Source organism: Phocoena sinus, chromosome 11 (genome assembly GCF_008692025.1).
Source record: "Phocoena sinus isolate mPhoSin1 chromosome 11, mPhoSin1.pri, whole genome shotgun sequence".
NCBI lineage: Eukaryota > Metazoa > Chordata > Mammalia > Artiodactyla > Phocoenidae > Phocoena > Phocoena sinus.
The window spans coordinates 31924165-31939192 of NC_045773.1; the positions used below are offsets into that span (position 1 = coordinate 31924165).

At 36.0% G+C, this 15028-nt stretch overlaps 1 protein-coding gene across 1 annotated transcript in view; it reads left to right on the forward strand.

Moving 5' to 3' along the window:
- The window catches only part of DNAH12 (dynein axonemal heavy chain 12), a 235342-nt gene that overhangs the window by 144695 nt on the left and 75619 nt on the right, over window positions 1-15028 (forward strand). Inside the window, exons 36-41 of the mRNA XM_032647909.1 lie at window positions 3351-3470; window positions 4810-4998; window positions 6705-6856; window positions 9900-10038; window positions 11076-11242; window positions 13339-13594. Of these exons, the coding sequence (XP_032503800.1) occupies window positions 3351-3470; window positions 4810-4998; window positions 6705-6856; window positions 9900-10038; window positions 11076-11242; window positions 13339-13594 (1023 nt within the window). The remainder of the gene's footprint in view (window positions 1-3350; window positions 3471-4809; window positions 4999-6704; window positions 6857-9899; window positions 10039-11075; window positions 11243-13338; window positions 13595-15028) is intronic.

The following is a 15028-nucleotide window of genomic DNA, read 5'->3' on the forward strand; positions in this document are numbered from 1 at the left end:
ACAACTTAATTCATTTACATGTAAGAACTCTCCACTTTTATCCCTCCTTTCCCCACATTGTAGGCTATTGATGTCACAATTAACATTTATTTATAGTATGTATCCATTAACATAATTTAGTTATAGTTGTTTTTAATACTTTTGTCCTTTAGCTTTTATAGTTGAATTAAAAGTGATTTTACACAGCACCATTATAGCAATATCCACCTTTGGTTTTTATTTTATTTTATTTAGTTAGTTATTTTTGTCTGTGTTGGGTCTTCATTGCTGTTTGCGGGCTTTCTTTAGTTGTGGTGAGTGGGGACTACTCTTCGTTGTGGTGCATGGGCTTCCCATTGCGGTGGCTTCTCTTGTTGCGGAGCACGGGCTCTAGGCACATGGGCTTCAGTAGTTGTGGCACATGGGCTCAGTAGTTGTGGTTTGTGGGCTCTAGAGCACAGGCTCAGTAGTTGTGGCACATGGGCTTAGTTGCTCTGCGGCATGTGGGATCTTCCCAGACCAGGGCTCAAACCCATGTCCCCTGCATTGGCAGGTGGATTCTTTTTTTTTTTTTTTTTTTTTAAACATCTTTATTGGGGTATAATTGCTTTACAATGGTGTGTTAGTTTCTGCTTTATAACAAAGTGAATCAGCTATACATATACATATGTTCCCATATGTCTTCCCTCTTGCGTCTCCCTCCCTCCCACTCTCCCCATCCCACCCTTCCAGGCTGTCACAAAGCACCGAGCTAATATCCCTGTGCCTTGCGGCTGCTTCCCCCCAGCTATCTACCTTACTACGTTTGTTAGTGTGTATATGTCCATGCCTCTCTCTCGCCCTGTCAAAACTCCCCCTTCCCCCTCCCCATATCCTCAAGTCCGTTCTCCAGTAGGTCTGCGTCTTTATTCCTGTCTTACCCCTAGGTTCTTCGTGACATTTTTTTCCCTTAAATTCCATATATATGTGTTAGCATACGGTATTTGTCTTTTTCTTTCTGACTTACTTCACTCTGTCAGGTGGATTCTTAACCACTGCGCCACCAGAGAAGTCCCCACCACGCTGTGGTTTTATATTGCTGAAGTTACATCCGAATAACCCAGAGGTAAAATTTATTCCAGCTATACTCTTTGGATTAAAACTATCATGACTAAAGATTTAAAAATTCCATATTTTAAAATTATTTTAGGGAATTCCCTGGCAGTCTAGTGGCTAGGACTTGGTGCTTTCACTGCCAGGGCCTGGCTTCAATCCCTGGTCAGGGAACTAAGATTCCACAAGCCAAGTGCCCCCCCGCCCAAAAAATAAATAAATAATAAAAGGATTTTAAATATATATCTTTAAAAACTCACATATACATATAGTATTTTGTGAGAAAACTTTACATATTGTGTTAGTTTCCTGGGGCTGTTGTAACAAATTACTACACACTTGGTGACTTAAAGCAACAGAAATTTATTCTGTCACAGTTCTGGGGCCAGAAGTCTGAAATCAAGGTGTTGGCCAGAATGTGCTTCCTCTGGTAGCACTAAGAGAGACTCTTTACTTATCTCTTCCAGCTTCTTTTGGCTCCAGCCTTTTTTTGACTTGTGCCTGCATAACTCTAGTCTTTTTCTTCATGTTCACATGGCCTTCTACTCTGTGTGTCTCTCCACTATGTGACTTTTATAAGGATTTATGACTTTGAATTTAGGGCCCACCAGATAATCCAGAATGATCTCCTCATCTTGAGACTTTAACTTAATTACATTTTCAAAGACCCTTTTTCCAAATAAGATCACCTTTGTGGCTTCCTGGGATTAGGATGTGGATATATCTTTTTGGGGACCACCACATAATAGAGAAGGGAAAAGAGTATTCAGTAGATTTTCATCCTAAAATACTATTTTGGAGATAGGAAAAATACCCTGCATAAAATAAAAGAAGACAATTTCACTTTATGAAGATTCTGTACAACATCTCATAGAAAAAATATACAAATAATCATTTTTCAGTTTTTAAAATTTTAAAGCTAATACTATACGTGGTAAAAAATACGAAATAGGGGCTTCCCTGGTGGTGCAATGGTTGAGAGTCCGCCTGCCGATGCAGGGGACGTGGGTTCGTGCCCTGGTCCGGGAGGATCCCACGTGCTGCGAAGCGGCTGGGCCCGTGGGCCATGGCCGCTGGGCCTGCACGTCCGGAGGCTGTGCTCCGCAGTGGGAGAGGCCCGCATACCGCAAAAAAATAAATAAACTTCATCTTTCTGATAATGAGTGATAGATTTTCTTTTCATAATTCATTCCCATATTTTCCATAGCCAGTTAGTCCCCAGCATCTATTGATTTTTCCCTCATTGCTAACTTTCATATCTGTCTTCTCTCCATCACAGTTCCTCTGACCACCCCACTTCATCCTGTCATAATATCTTCAGTTCTGACCTTCATCATTTCCTACCCGAATCAGTACAATAGAGCTACTCTGGTCCAGTCTGCATCCTGCTACCAGAATGAGGATTCCAAAACACAAATTCATTCCATTTACTCCCCTACTTAAAACCCTCCATTGGAACCCTCTTCGTCTTAGCATGACATCCTTAACATAGCCTATAAAGCCTTTCAAGATCTGACCCCTGTCTGCTTCTCAGGTTTTATTTCTTGCCATTCCTCTCTCACACCCTCTTTTCACATCCTACAGAATCCCTTTAATACTCTGTGTCCACTCACATCTCCATGTCTGTATATATGTTGTTTCCCCTGCCTTGAACATTATTCCCTTCTGCACCTGGTTAACTCACACTTTCCTTCCAAATTCATCTCAGCTATTCCTTCATTTGGGAAATCTTCCTTGATTATTCCTCTCCTATTTCCCTCCTTGTCTTCCTACCTGGGTCTGGGCTAATTGTTTATCCCAAGTAATCTAGTAGCCTCCCACTACCTTGGGACTTAACTCTGTCATGTCATTATTATACCATATTATTTTAGTCTATTTAATTTCAATATCACTTCTTTTCAGAGATCATGTGTTTTATTTTCATATCTCCTAGCTTGGTATATAGGTATACTGTGTTTTTGATAAATGTTTGTTGAATAAACAGATGAATAAATGGGTGTTATAAACTTCTTTTCTACTATCTCTAGAGCATTGTTTATTCTCTGACTAGTTTTCATTTCTCAAAGAATTCAGAATAAGAATATGTTTTGCACAACTGTGTAATGTAATATGCTAGACTAAAATATTTGAGAGATTTTTATCATGCCTACAATTTAAATTCCTTAAGTTTAAATTTTATAAAGACCTTAGGAAAACTACATTTTTTAAATGAAATGTTTATTTTCTTTTATTATGTAAATAAGATGAAAGTAAAGTATCTTATTCTTTTCACTTTGAAGGAACTGATTCCTACAAGCGATAGCAATGTAGTTGTATCTCTCACACGCCTCTTTGAAGTACTCCTCTGTAACGTGGTAGAAAACGATCCTACCAGCAAGCACATTCGTGTTTGGATTATGGTTGGTTTTATACTTACTGTGTTTTTTAATTATGGAATAAAATATGCCTCTGGCAAATGATACTTGTGTTGAGAAAGACATTACAAGACCTAGAGCTGTTTTTTGGTGAGCACCAAAAGAATACCTGAAGACATTAAAGTTGCCCTGACCTGGTATTCTGATTTAAAAAACGATTTAGAGAAAGTAAAATATGTCAGAATGAATCAAAACACCCTATTACTTATGAAAGATCATAATTTGATAAACACTTAATAAGGTGACAATATTAAACCAATATGGACTTCAGGTGAATTGATCTTGTCTAAATGTTAAGCTAGAGTGTAGGCTACAACAAACTGGCTATGAAAGACTAGGAGCAGGCATCCAACCAGCTGGGTGGAGCATTGCAGGCAGAATTCATAGAGGATATATGTAGGAAGGAGTCAGTGGTCCAGGTTAGTTAATGTCTAGAGATCATAGAGAATGGCAGAGAATAAGGCTCTCAGGGAGCCAAAGGAAAGAGGTGTTCTGTACTCTTCCCTGGTCTATGCTACTTTCCTATCCACCACCTTATTCTCAAATACCTCGATCTCCTCTTTCAATCTATCTTCTATTCTACTCTGTGGTAATAGCAGTTCCCCTCCCATGGTTTTCCCTTCACTTTGTTGCCACAGAAAATTTTCTCCCAAAATATATTTGAAAGATTTTTCTAACTAGATAAGGCATGTACCTAGAGCAAAATTCAAAAGAGCAAAGTAAGTTTTCCACCCATACCAGCCCCCCAGCCACCCTCAAGGCAACCACTATTACCAGTGCCTCATGTAGCCTGCTAGAGATATTTGATACATATCCTCTTCTATATGTATACATATTTTATACATGTTAGCATACTATACATACTGATTTGCATCTTTTCTCACAATATATTTTGGAGATCTTTCCATATCAGTATTGGGTTACCTTTTTTTTTAAATAGCTACATGTATTCCAGCGTATGTAGCATATTCCAATTAAGCTGACTTCTATTGAAGAACATTTGGGTTGCTTCAGATATTTTGCTACCACAAACAGTGTTGCAGTAAATATTCTTGTACATATATCGTTTTGTCCAGTGGGAATATATTTGAAGATAAACTCCTAAAAGAGAAATTCCTAGGTCATTTGGCATGAGAATTTTAATTTAGATACATAGTGCCAGAGGAATGATTCGTTACGTGACTTAGATGTGCTCCATTCTACTTTATTTGTAAATCTGACCTTTTCCAAGTAGATTAATTAGAACTTAATGTACTATATTTTAGTTAATCTGTTAAAATTTCCTTTTAAATAGTTTAAATTAATTTTTCTTTTTAACCAACAGGCTTGCTTTATATTTTCTTTGATTTGGTCCATTGGAGGAAGTTGTGATACAGATGGTCGCATTGTTTTTGACATTTACATACGATTAGTCATATTGGGAAAAGATGAAAGCAACCCAATACCTGACTCTGTGGGTAAATGGGAATGCCACTTTGATGAAAAAGGCCTAGTCTATGACTACATGTATGAGGTATGATATAAAATGCTTGTTATGATAAGCTGTAAAACACAAAGTCTTAGATCAGCTGTCAAAAGTGGGTTCCCATCCTAGAGTTACTTTGACTCCTGTGGTTAGCATTTTAGTCCCTTCTCTTCAGTTAACTCCTATAACTTGTGGACAGTATAGACAAACTTATTTTGAGAATATTTTATAATTTCAGATTTAAATTAAATCTATTTTCTCCAATTTAAAAAAGAATTCACCAGAAGATTCTTTTAAACAGTAAGCATTTGCATAATTATTTGATTCATGCAAATTTTACTTCACAGAGCCATAAGATCTGGATAGAGACTTATTACAATTTTACCTAAACCTAGAAATACAACTGACTAGCACAGTCAGGACTTGTACCCAGCTCTCCTGATTGCCAGTGCAGAAATCTTTCCCTAAAACCATGTTAACACAGAATTTTAAGAATATGACCAGAAAGAGAGTTTCATCCTCATTAGTCACAGTGGGAAGTGAATAGAATAACCTCTAAAACTAAAAAATCAAGAAGTGATAACACAAGCATATTCTTTAAGAATTGAAGGTAAATATCAAAATATCCAGCTTAAAGAGGCAAAGGTAGTTGCTGTTAGAGAGGAGAAAAGAGTGGGAAACTGCTGTTTTTCCCTAACCTTGTATACTTTTGACTCTAAAATAGTGCATAAATAACTTTGATAAAAATAAAAGCTAAAACCTAAGAAATTAAGAATATGAATTACTGAAGAAACACTCACCCAAACTTGCAAAATTACCGTCACCCAGACACAAACCATATACATATACAACTTGCCAGAAAATATTTAAAGATTCTTAGATGCCAGCCATAGCACTGGAGTCCAAGAGACCTCCCTCTTTGCCAGGTGCTAACTCTTTTGTTGATTGATGGTGAGAGGCCTTAGGATCTCCAGGGAAGGGCAGGACAACTTGGAGAGGAAGATATCTGTGTGGGGGAGGGTGGATTCCCTAATCAGGATCACTTAGGGTATCAAGACAGCAGCTATTTAGCCCCTGGTTCAGAAGAACTTCAATAATGTAACAATCAGTCCAGCCATTCCAATATGTCCTGGCTGAATATCAGCCTGGATCAATATGCCAAAGAGAATAATTTTAGAGAAACAAATATGAGTTTATTTGATATTTTGTTTCTAGTTAGATTATTGCCCATTTACTTTAAAATATGAAAACATTAAGCCAAAGTCCTGTCAATTGTAACTTCAGCCACATCAGAGTGGCTCTCAGATAAATTCTTGATATATGCACAAGGACATCTTGAAGGCAGTCTGGAAAGATTAGAGTGTTAAGAGGACAGGGACTTCCCTGGTGGCACAGTGGTTAAGAATGCACCTGCCAATGTAAGGGACACGGGTTAGATCCCTGGTCTGGGAAGATCCCACAGGCCGCGGAGCAACTAAGCCCATGTGCCACAACTACTGTGCCTGCACTCTAGAGCCCGCAAGCCACAACTACTGAGCCTGCGAGCCACAACTACTGAGCCCATGCACCGCAACTATTGAAGCCCGCGTGCCTAGAGCCCATGCTCCACAACAAGAGAAGCCACTGTATTTCACAATAAAAAGGAGGAAAAGGCTATAAAGTTTTTAAAAGCAAATATGATAACTGTGCTAAAAAGAGCCTTTTAGATAGCAAGTGCATGGTTATAATACTTTAAAATTTATGTTCTCTTATAGTTGAAAAACCGAGGTCGCTGGATCCACTGGAATGAATTAATTAAAAGTACTAATTTAGGAGATAAAAGTGTCAAGATTCAAGATATCATAGTCCCTACAATGGATACAATTAGATATACATTTCTAATGGATTTGAGTATTACCTATGCAAAGTAAGAAACTCTATTATAAGCATGCATTTTAAATATTATAGTACCTTTCTAATAGGATCATAGGATTTTTTAAAATAATTTTTTAAATTTTTATTTAGTTTTGGCTGTGTAGGGTCTTTGTTGCTGCACATGGGCTTTCTCTAGTTGCGGCGAGTGGGGGCTACTCTTTGTTGTGATGTGCGGGCTTCTCATTGCAGTGGCTTCTCTTGTTGCGGAGCACGGGCTCTAGGCGCACGGGCTTCAGTAGCTGTGGCACGCAGGCTCAGTCGCTGTGGCTTGCGGAGTCTAGAGAGCAGGCTCAGTAGTTGTGGTGCACGGGCTTAGTTGCTCCGTGGCAAGTGGGACCTTCCCAGACCAGGGCTCGAACCCATGTCCCCTGAATTGGCAGGCGGATTCTTATTCACTGTGCCACCAGGGAAGCCCAGGATCATAGGACTTTTGAAGCGAACTTTGAGGTCATCCATTTTCAGATAACTAGGACCCTGAGGGACTAATTGACATTTCCATAGTGACATCTGTTACTAGTGGTAAACCTGAAATCCAGGTTTCCTATTGCCCACTTCAAAGTCTTTACCATCATACTTTGTTGCCTCATAAGCCATCTTTTATTTCTTTTATTTGTAATAGCAGATTAAAAGTCAGTTACAGTGTTACTGTTAAAAAGGTATGCATTCAACTCACAGGTTCATTGTATTCCTGAGGGATCAGACTAACCATGATCCACATTTTCCCATTTGGCATTTTTGAGATCTGTCCTATGCTAGTTCTTCATAACTTAAGATGAGCATAAAAGACTCAGACTTAAATAAGAAAAGCACATCAAAAAAGATGAAAAGCCTAGCACGTACCATAGACATATCCATACCAATTTTCTTAATAACACTTTTATAGTTATTTTTCTTTGAAACACTAGCCATAATTTATCATTAATATTATTTAAACTGGGGCTTCCCTGGTGGTGCAGTGGTTAAGAATCTGCCTGCCAATGCAGGGGACATGGGTTCAAGCCCTGGTCTGGGAAGATCCCATATGCCACGGAGCAACTAAGCCCATGTGCCCCAATTACTGAGCCTGCGCTCTAGAGCCTGTCAGCCACAACTACTGAGCCTGTGGGCCACAAGTACTGAAGCCCACACACCTAGAGCCCATGCTCCACAACAGGAGAAGCCATGGCAATGAGAAACCCACGCACCACAACGAAGAGTAGCCCCCGCTCGCCACACCTAGAGAAAGCCTGCGTACAGCAATGAAGACCCAATGCAGCCAAAAATTTAAAAATAAATAAATAAAATTATTTTAAAAATATTATTTAAACTGGACAAGCTTACATTATATGCATGAATGTCATGGTTTATTTGTTTTTGATGAAGAACCTGTTTCTGCGTGAATTTTGTGACAGTTTTATCCTGTTTATTAAAAAAAAGAAAAATAGCTTATGAGGGAACATTATTTTACCCCTATTTTGTACCCATAGTTGCATTTTTGCATTTAGAGGCTAATATTAAAAACTTCATTAAGCAAGGAAAGTACTTGTCAATGCTGGGGAATTCCTGGTACAGGAATTCTCTTGTTCCATGAACCATTTGTCAGAATAATGCTTTTGAATGAATAAGTACAAACATAGGATTATAAAGCAAACCACATATTAAAATATATTTATTAAAATATTGAACAAATTTGAGCTATAGTAGTAATAATGTGCTTTTTATTAACACATTAAATAATAAGATCCAGCAGTGAGTCTGATGATGATCATAATTTTGAAGAAGCAATGGGCATAAGTGATATTTTTGAGATATCTCTAACAATTGTAATATTTAGTATAATATCTATGATTTCTATTGATGACAAATATTAACAATATTATTGTTGATAATAAAGTACACAGGTACTATATTATAAATTGCTCCATTTTAGTTAAGGGTAGTGAAAGTAAAGGTATAAACTCTATGTCATCTAAGTTCACAAACTCTCAATATTGTCTAAGAATTTCTTCAGTTTGATCCATGGACCTCAAGTTAAGAACAGTGTTTATTTAGTAAAATTATTTTAATAAATAGGTTTCCATAGCATGTTATTCAGACTGGAAAGCGTAGATGAATTCTCAGGCATCACTGTAGTTCTAAATGATCTTTTTTTGTTTATAGTATTAATTTTATGTTTCTACGTCAATGATAATTTTAAAAATTAATATTATCATTATTTGGGTCATATAGATGACTCTTTATACCTGATTACTGCTGCTCAGTTTTAGTGCCAGCCTTTGTGTTTGTCTTTATGTAGCATGTGATGCCAAGTTGTCAATTAAAATGACAGTATTTAATTTTTAATTCAGTATGTCTCAAACTGGGATTCTCCAGGGTTCTGTGAACATAAACTCTTAGGATTTTTTTTTTCCCTTTAAAATTAGTTCAGACCACTCAAAAATGAGAAACCCTGCTTTTGAAACCCTTGGAATAGGGAATTCCTTAGAGTTTGCTTTTAGACAAGTATTTTCAGTTAGTAACACTGACTTGATTCAAAAATGCTGTTAATGGGCATATATAACCGTTACCTTTAGAATTCATTGTTATTTAGTTTCTCACAAAAACTTTGTGCTATTGAGATAACTGCGAAACACTTTCAACCTCTCTTATTGTCATCATCCTATTAGTCTATTCCACACAGCACCCTCTTGCCTGTATCTCTAACTAAAAAGTACAAATACATCACTTTTCTGAGGAGACAAACTTTGACTTTTTTTTTTTTTCTGAAAAGTTAAGCATGTTACTACTCGTTTTATGAGTGTTTTTGCATATAGCAATGTTACATTTGTTCAAATAATAGTTTGTTACTATTTAAATTTCAGTAAGTAAGCAAAACTGTGTGCCAATTGTTACTTTCACCGGTCTTTTATGAAATTACAATGATAAATTGAAATGTGAGTTTTTGGATGAAGTTGATTTGATTACTATTTAGGTTTTCAACTAAATCCAGCCTCCTCTAATTGAAATGTATTCTGACTTTTTCTCCTTTTGAATGATATGTTCACTGTTTCATTAAGGCCGCTACTTTTTGTGGGTCCGACGGGTACAGGAAAATCAGTGTATGTGAAGAATAAGCTGATGAATCACTTGGAAAAGGACCTGTACTTTCCTTTTTATGTTAATTTCTCCGCACGGACCAGTGCCAATCAGGTTCAGGTTAGTTAAAAGCCAGAAACATGGATCTATAGTTATTAATTTTTTTGCCTTTTTGATTAGCATTTAAAACTGTATTTTAAATGAGTAGCTGTGTAAATCCTCTATGAATTTAAATAAAACTTCAAAATTTCTTTTTGGCATTACAAGTAAGTTTTAAAAATCAGATTTTAAGGACAAAAGTTCAAGAGAGCATTTTTGCATTAATACTGAATTGTTGAGCTTTGTCATCATTTTTTTCAAGCCCAAGAAGCAACAATTGATTTCTTAACTGGAGAAGTAAAGGAGAAGGGAGGGAGGGTGGAAGAGAGAGAGGGAAGGGGAGAGAGAAGGAGACAAGGGGAGAGAGAGAGAGAGAGAGAGAAAACTTGTTCTTTCGAGATTCTCCTAGATGGTTCCCTAGGGGTATTTGCTGCCTGCTGAAGTTCTGTCAGTGAAAGATCTTTCAAACCATATACTGTTTATTGTATGACTTTCTGTGACAGGAAACTGTGCATCCCACCCTTTACCCCCAGAGGTACCAAGATGAAAGTACTGCATGAGATCTTTTCTAATCACCATTTTTATCATCCATTCCTAAATTTATATCTGTCCATTCTCTCCTGATCTATGGTGCTCATTTTCATTGTTTTAAGCCAGTAGAATTCCCTAATTTCAAAATACTACAGATTTAGATTAGTGCTTTTAGATATTAAGTTAAAGTTAATAGATATGTTGGGGTATCCAATATAGAAAATATTTTTTGTGTGTGTGTGCATATGTGTGTATACAATATAAATATATAAATAGGTGTAACAATTGGTTACATATAAACATGTAACAATTCTGAGCACATAGAAGGATTTCAATATATGCTCTCTGAATGATGTTGAATATGAAGTTTGGTATAACCCTAAAATGAATAAATATAAATGAATAAACATGCACATAGTGTTGCTTGGCATTATTTCCTTACATAATTAGACTGTTAAATTTCTTTTTTTTTTTTCTGGTGTTAAGTATGGCTTTAAATATACTACTATTTCTTTTTAAAATTTTAGAACATTATTATGGCTAGGCTGGATAAAAGACGCAAAGGAGTTTTTGGACCACCTATGGGAAAGAAGTGCATAATTTTTATAGATGACATGAATATGCCTGCATTGGAGAAATATGGAGCTCAACCTCCTATTGAATTATTACGACAGTTTTTTGACTGTGGGAATTGGTAACTATTTAATTAAAGTCTTAAGTAGCCATGCTGAAGTTATTTCTTGTTCTCTTTTTCTATTTTAATTTCTCACATCAAAATAATACATTTTCTCAAATTACTTATGAAAGAAAATGGTTGCTCAGATTTTCCTATAAAGAAAATTTTAGAAGACTTTTCTATACCTTTTTATACCATGGAAGAATAATCTAGTATTAAATTTTGTCCTTTTTATCTACTACTTTCAATTATTAAATATAATTTACAAATTACATCTTTTACCATCACCCAGCACTGAGAATTTGTGGGTAGTCTCCAACCTAAGTAACCGTAAATCAGCACCCTATGTTTCTACCATTTTAAAATTCTTTATATTATCTATAACTATTTGGGACTACTGTATCCTTGGGATGACTTGGTTTTGACAGCAATTTCATAGATAATTCTTCCATTCCTCCCACCCTATTTTATGATGACATGGTTAGTTTCCAACAAATAAGACATTGTATCTTTTAGTTCAGATTAATAATTCTTCATTTCCTCCTGTTAAAATACTTTCCTAATCCCTAATATGCCATGATTTTTATTTCAAGGCAAGGGTAACCTAACTGTGAAGCTAAGTCATATTTTGGGATTATATTTTTCTTGTTGTTATTGCATGCCCTTGGAATCCTGCCTCCAGGAGATAACCACTGTTAATAGTTTATTCCCTATTCTTCCAAGGTTTTTTTCTATATAAATATATTTTTATTTAAAAAAGACCCATATTACATATAATGTTTTTGCAACTTATTTGCATTTAAATATTTATCGATATTATTTGTCTGTCTCATTCATTTTGTTGCCTTTTAATACTGTTTAGTTTTGTGGATCTTGCTATAATTTACTTAACCAGTCCTTTACTGACAGTTACTAGAGTTGTTGCCAAAAATCAAGTCATATTTTCATACTTTCTATGGTACTTTTAGACTAAGAACTGGCTGTATAGATTTCTTCCATAACCACCCCCCTTTTTTGCAAGAACTTCAATATTAAAGGACTTTATGACCTGTTGGAAATAAGCAGCTTTTCACTTTGAGTGGTTCCAGCTAAACTGCGTCATTTGTATACCCCTTCTGATTAAAACTTCTTTGAAGCTTTGTTATTCCCTAATTGGTCTCTTTTTATATAACAAAATTGTGTATAGGTTCTATTTATACATCCTTTTGTGCTCCGAAGATAAGATTTGAGATGAGAAAAAGAAATCAGGACTTAGCTGTAAGTAGAATAGGTATATAGTTTATTGTTCAAACCAGGATATTTCTGAGAGAAAAAGGGGAGTGTTAATAGTTACTACAGGACAGGCACAAACAACAATTGTCCTAGGCAAAGTGGGACATATTGTCATTTACCTGTAACCATCCACAAAAAAGATTGATCTCTCATCCATACTTCTGGATTTGGAGTGTGAAGAGGCAAAGGAGAGTCAAATTGGAAAGAACTGAAAAAAAGAAAGGCAAGAGCAAGAGGAAGGGACCTTCTAGATACTCAGAATCTGGGCAACAGAATCAGTGTCACTGAAAGGAGAAATAGAGTGCTGCTTTAAAACAAGTTTTCTCTGCAGATTGATGGTTGCCTGAGGTGGGGGATAGGGGGAGCAAAATAGGTGAAGAGGGTCAAAAGGTACAAATTACCAGTTATAAAATGAGTAAGTCAGGGGCTGTAGTGTACATCATAGTGACTATAGTTAATAATACTGTATCGCATATTTGAAAGTAGCTAGGAGGGTGAATCTTGAAAGTTATCACAAGAAAAAAAATTTTGTAACTATGTATGGTGACAAATGTTAACTGGACTTATTGTGGTGATCAATTTACAATTTGGACAAATATCAAATCATTACGGTGTACACGGACACTAATATAATGTTATGTCAGTTATACCTCAATTCAAAAAAAAAGAAATAAAGATTATAGAAATCCTTAAAAAAAAACTTCTCTCTTACTCCAAGCATTATCTAATCTTCTTCCATTTAAAGAAGCTAAAATCAGATTAATTTTCTAAGGAGATCTACTTTTCAATCCATCTTGTTGGCTTTATAACTGATTGTTTTGGAATTTTTATGTGCTTTCAAGGTATGACCTTAAGGACACAAGTAAAATCACGTTGGTTGACATAGAACTGATTGCTGCCATGGGCCTTCCAGGTGGTGGAAGAAATCCAGTCACTCCCCGTTTTATTAGACATTTCAACATCTGCACTATTAATACTTTTAGTGATGAAACCATGGTCCGAATCTTCTCATCAATTGTAGCATTCTACCTTAGGACTCGAGAATTTCCTCCAGAGTACTTTTTAGTTGGGAACCAAATTGTCAATGGGACTATGGAGGTGAGCAAAGAATGCAATAGAATGTTTTAGTACTACATATATCCTTATTTAATCCTTCCTTTTTGTTTTTTTTTAACTTCTTTTTTCCCTTAGCCATTTTAGTCTTCAGTGTCAGAGAAGCTGTTAGGAAGACTTGAGAACAGGAAGATCATAGGCTTTGAAATTGGGGAATCTAACTGGGTTTGAGTCTTGACTGCTATTTCCTAGCTATCTGGCCTTGAGCAAGTAACTTGACCTTCCAGAAACCTACTTTTTAATCACTAAAATGGGAGATAATACCTATTTCACAAGGTTATTATAAGGAAATCATCCAGAACAAATATCTGCCATACTGTGGGTGTTTCCCTAATTGTTGGGTTCCTACTCTAGTATTTACTAATTTTCCCTTCTCTCTCTTCCCTCCCATTCTTCATGTTGTGTCAAAAAAAAAAAAAAAAAAAGAAACTTAAGAAGCTTATGAATACATTATTTTTGCCAGACCACATAACTTAGGAGTAGCAGTGAAAAAAAAATAGAATACAAAGGTGGGACTAGAAAACAAGATTGCCCATATGGCCAAAGAGCAGCCCTTAACTTATTCAGGGTGTGTTACCTGCTTCTGCTCAGAGGCCAGAGCCAGCCTCATCGCTGATGGTAAAAGGGAAAAAAAATGTATTTAAGGTAATTTAAAATTTTAATTTTAAATTTAAGATAATCTCATTGAACTAAGCTTTCTGGAGCCTTGATACAGTGGGGTTCACTTTGGCATCACTGCAACCAGAAGCAAAAAGCTCCCTAGAATCATTCCATCAGTTTCCAAGAGCACTGTATCTTTCTAAAGTTCTTCTGCCCCTGTTCTGGTGGAAAATTGGGTTGTTAAAATAGAGAAACTATGAGCAAAGAGATAGTACATTATTATAATTTCTGTACTTATACAGAAGAGTTCTTCTATTTATAAAATATGGTAGTTATATTTCAGGCATCTCCTGGAAAGAGAGGGGAGTTGGTTAGGCAAAAGAGGATACAGAAAGGATCCTCTTTTTTTTTGTCTTTGATGTATTGTAGACCTACCATGTGTGGAGATAAGGGGAGATGAATTAGAGAACATATATAAATAAAAAATAATTTCATTTGGATTTTTTTTCAGGCTATATTATAAAAGGTTTAATTTACCTTTCTTAAAGAGGATGTTAAACTTCATTTGGTGAATTCAGCTTGTAGTAAAAATATACTTCATTTTGATATTATAGCCAATTAAGATAGGAGGAGAGGGGAGAGAGAAAACAAGAGAGAGAAGGGAAGGGAGAGAACACGTTGATTTGTTTTGAAGCCAGTGGTGATCAAAGAAAATTGTTTCATCATCCTCTTCATTTTGAACGCTTCAGAATGAGTTATCTGATTTCACTTTCTACTAAAGTTTTTGTTAACTATTTAATCCCAGGTCATTTGCCTTTA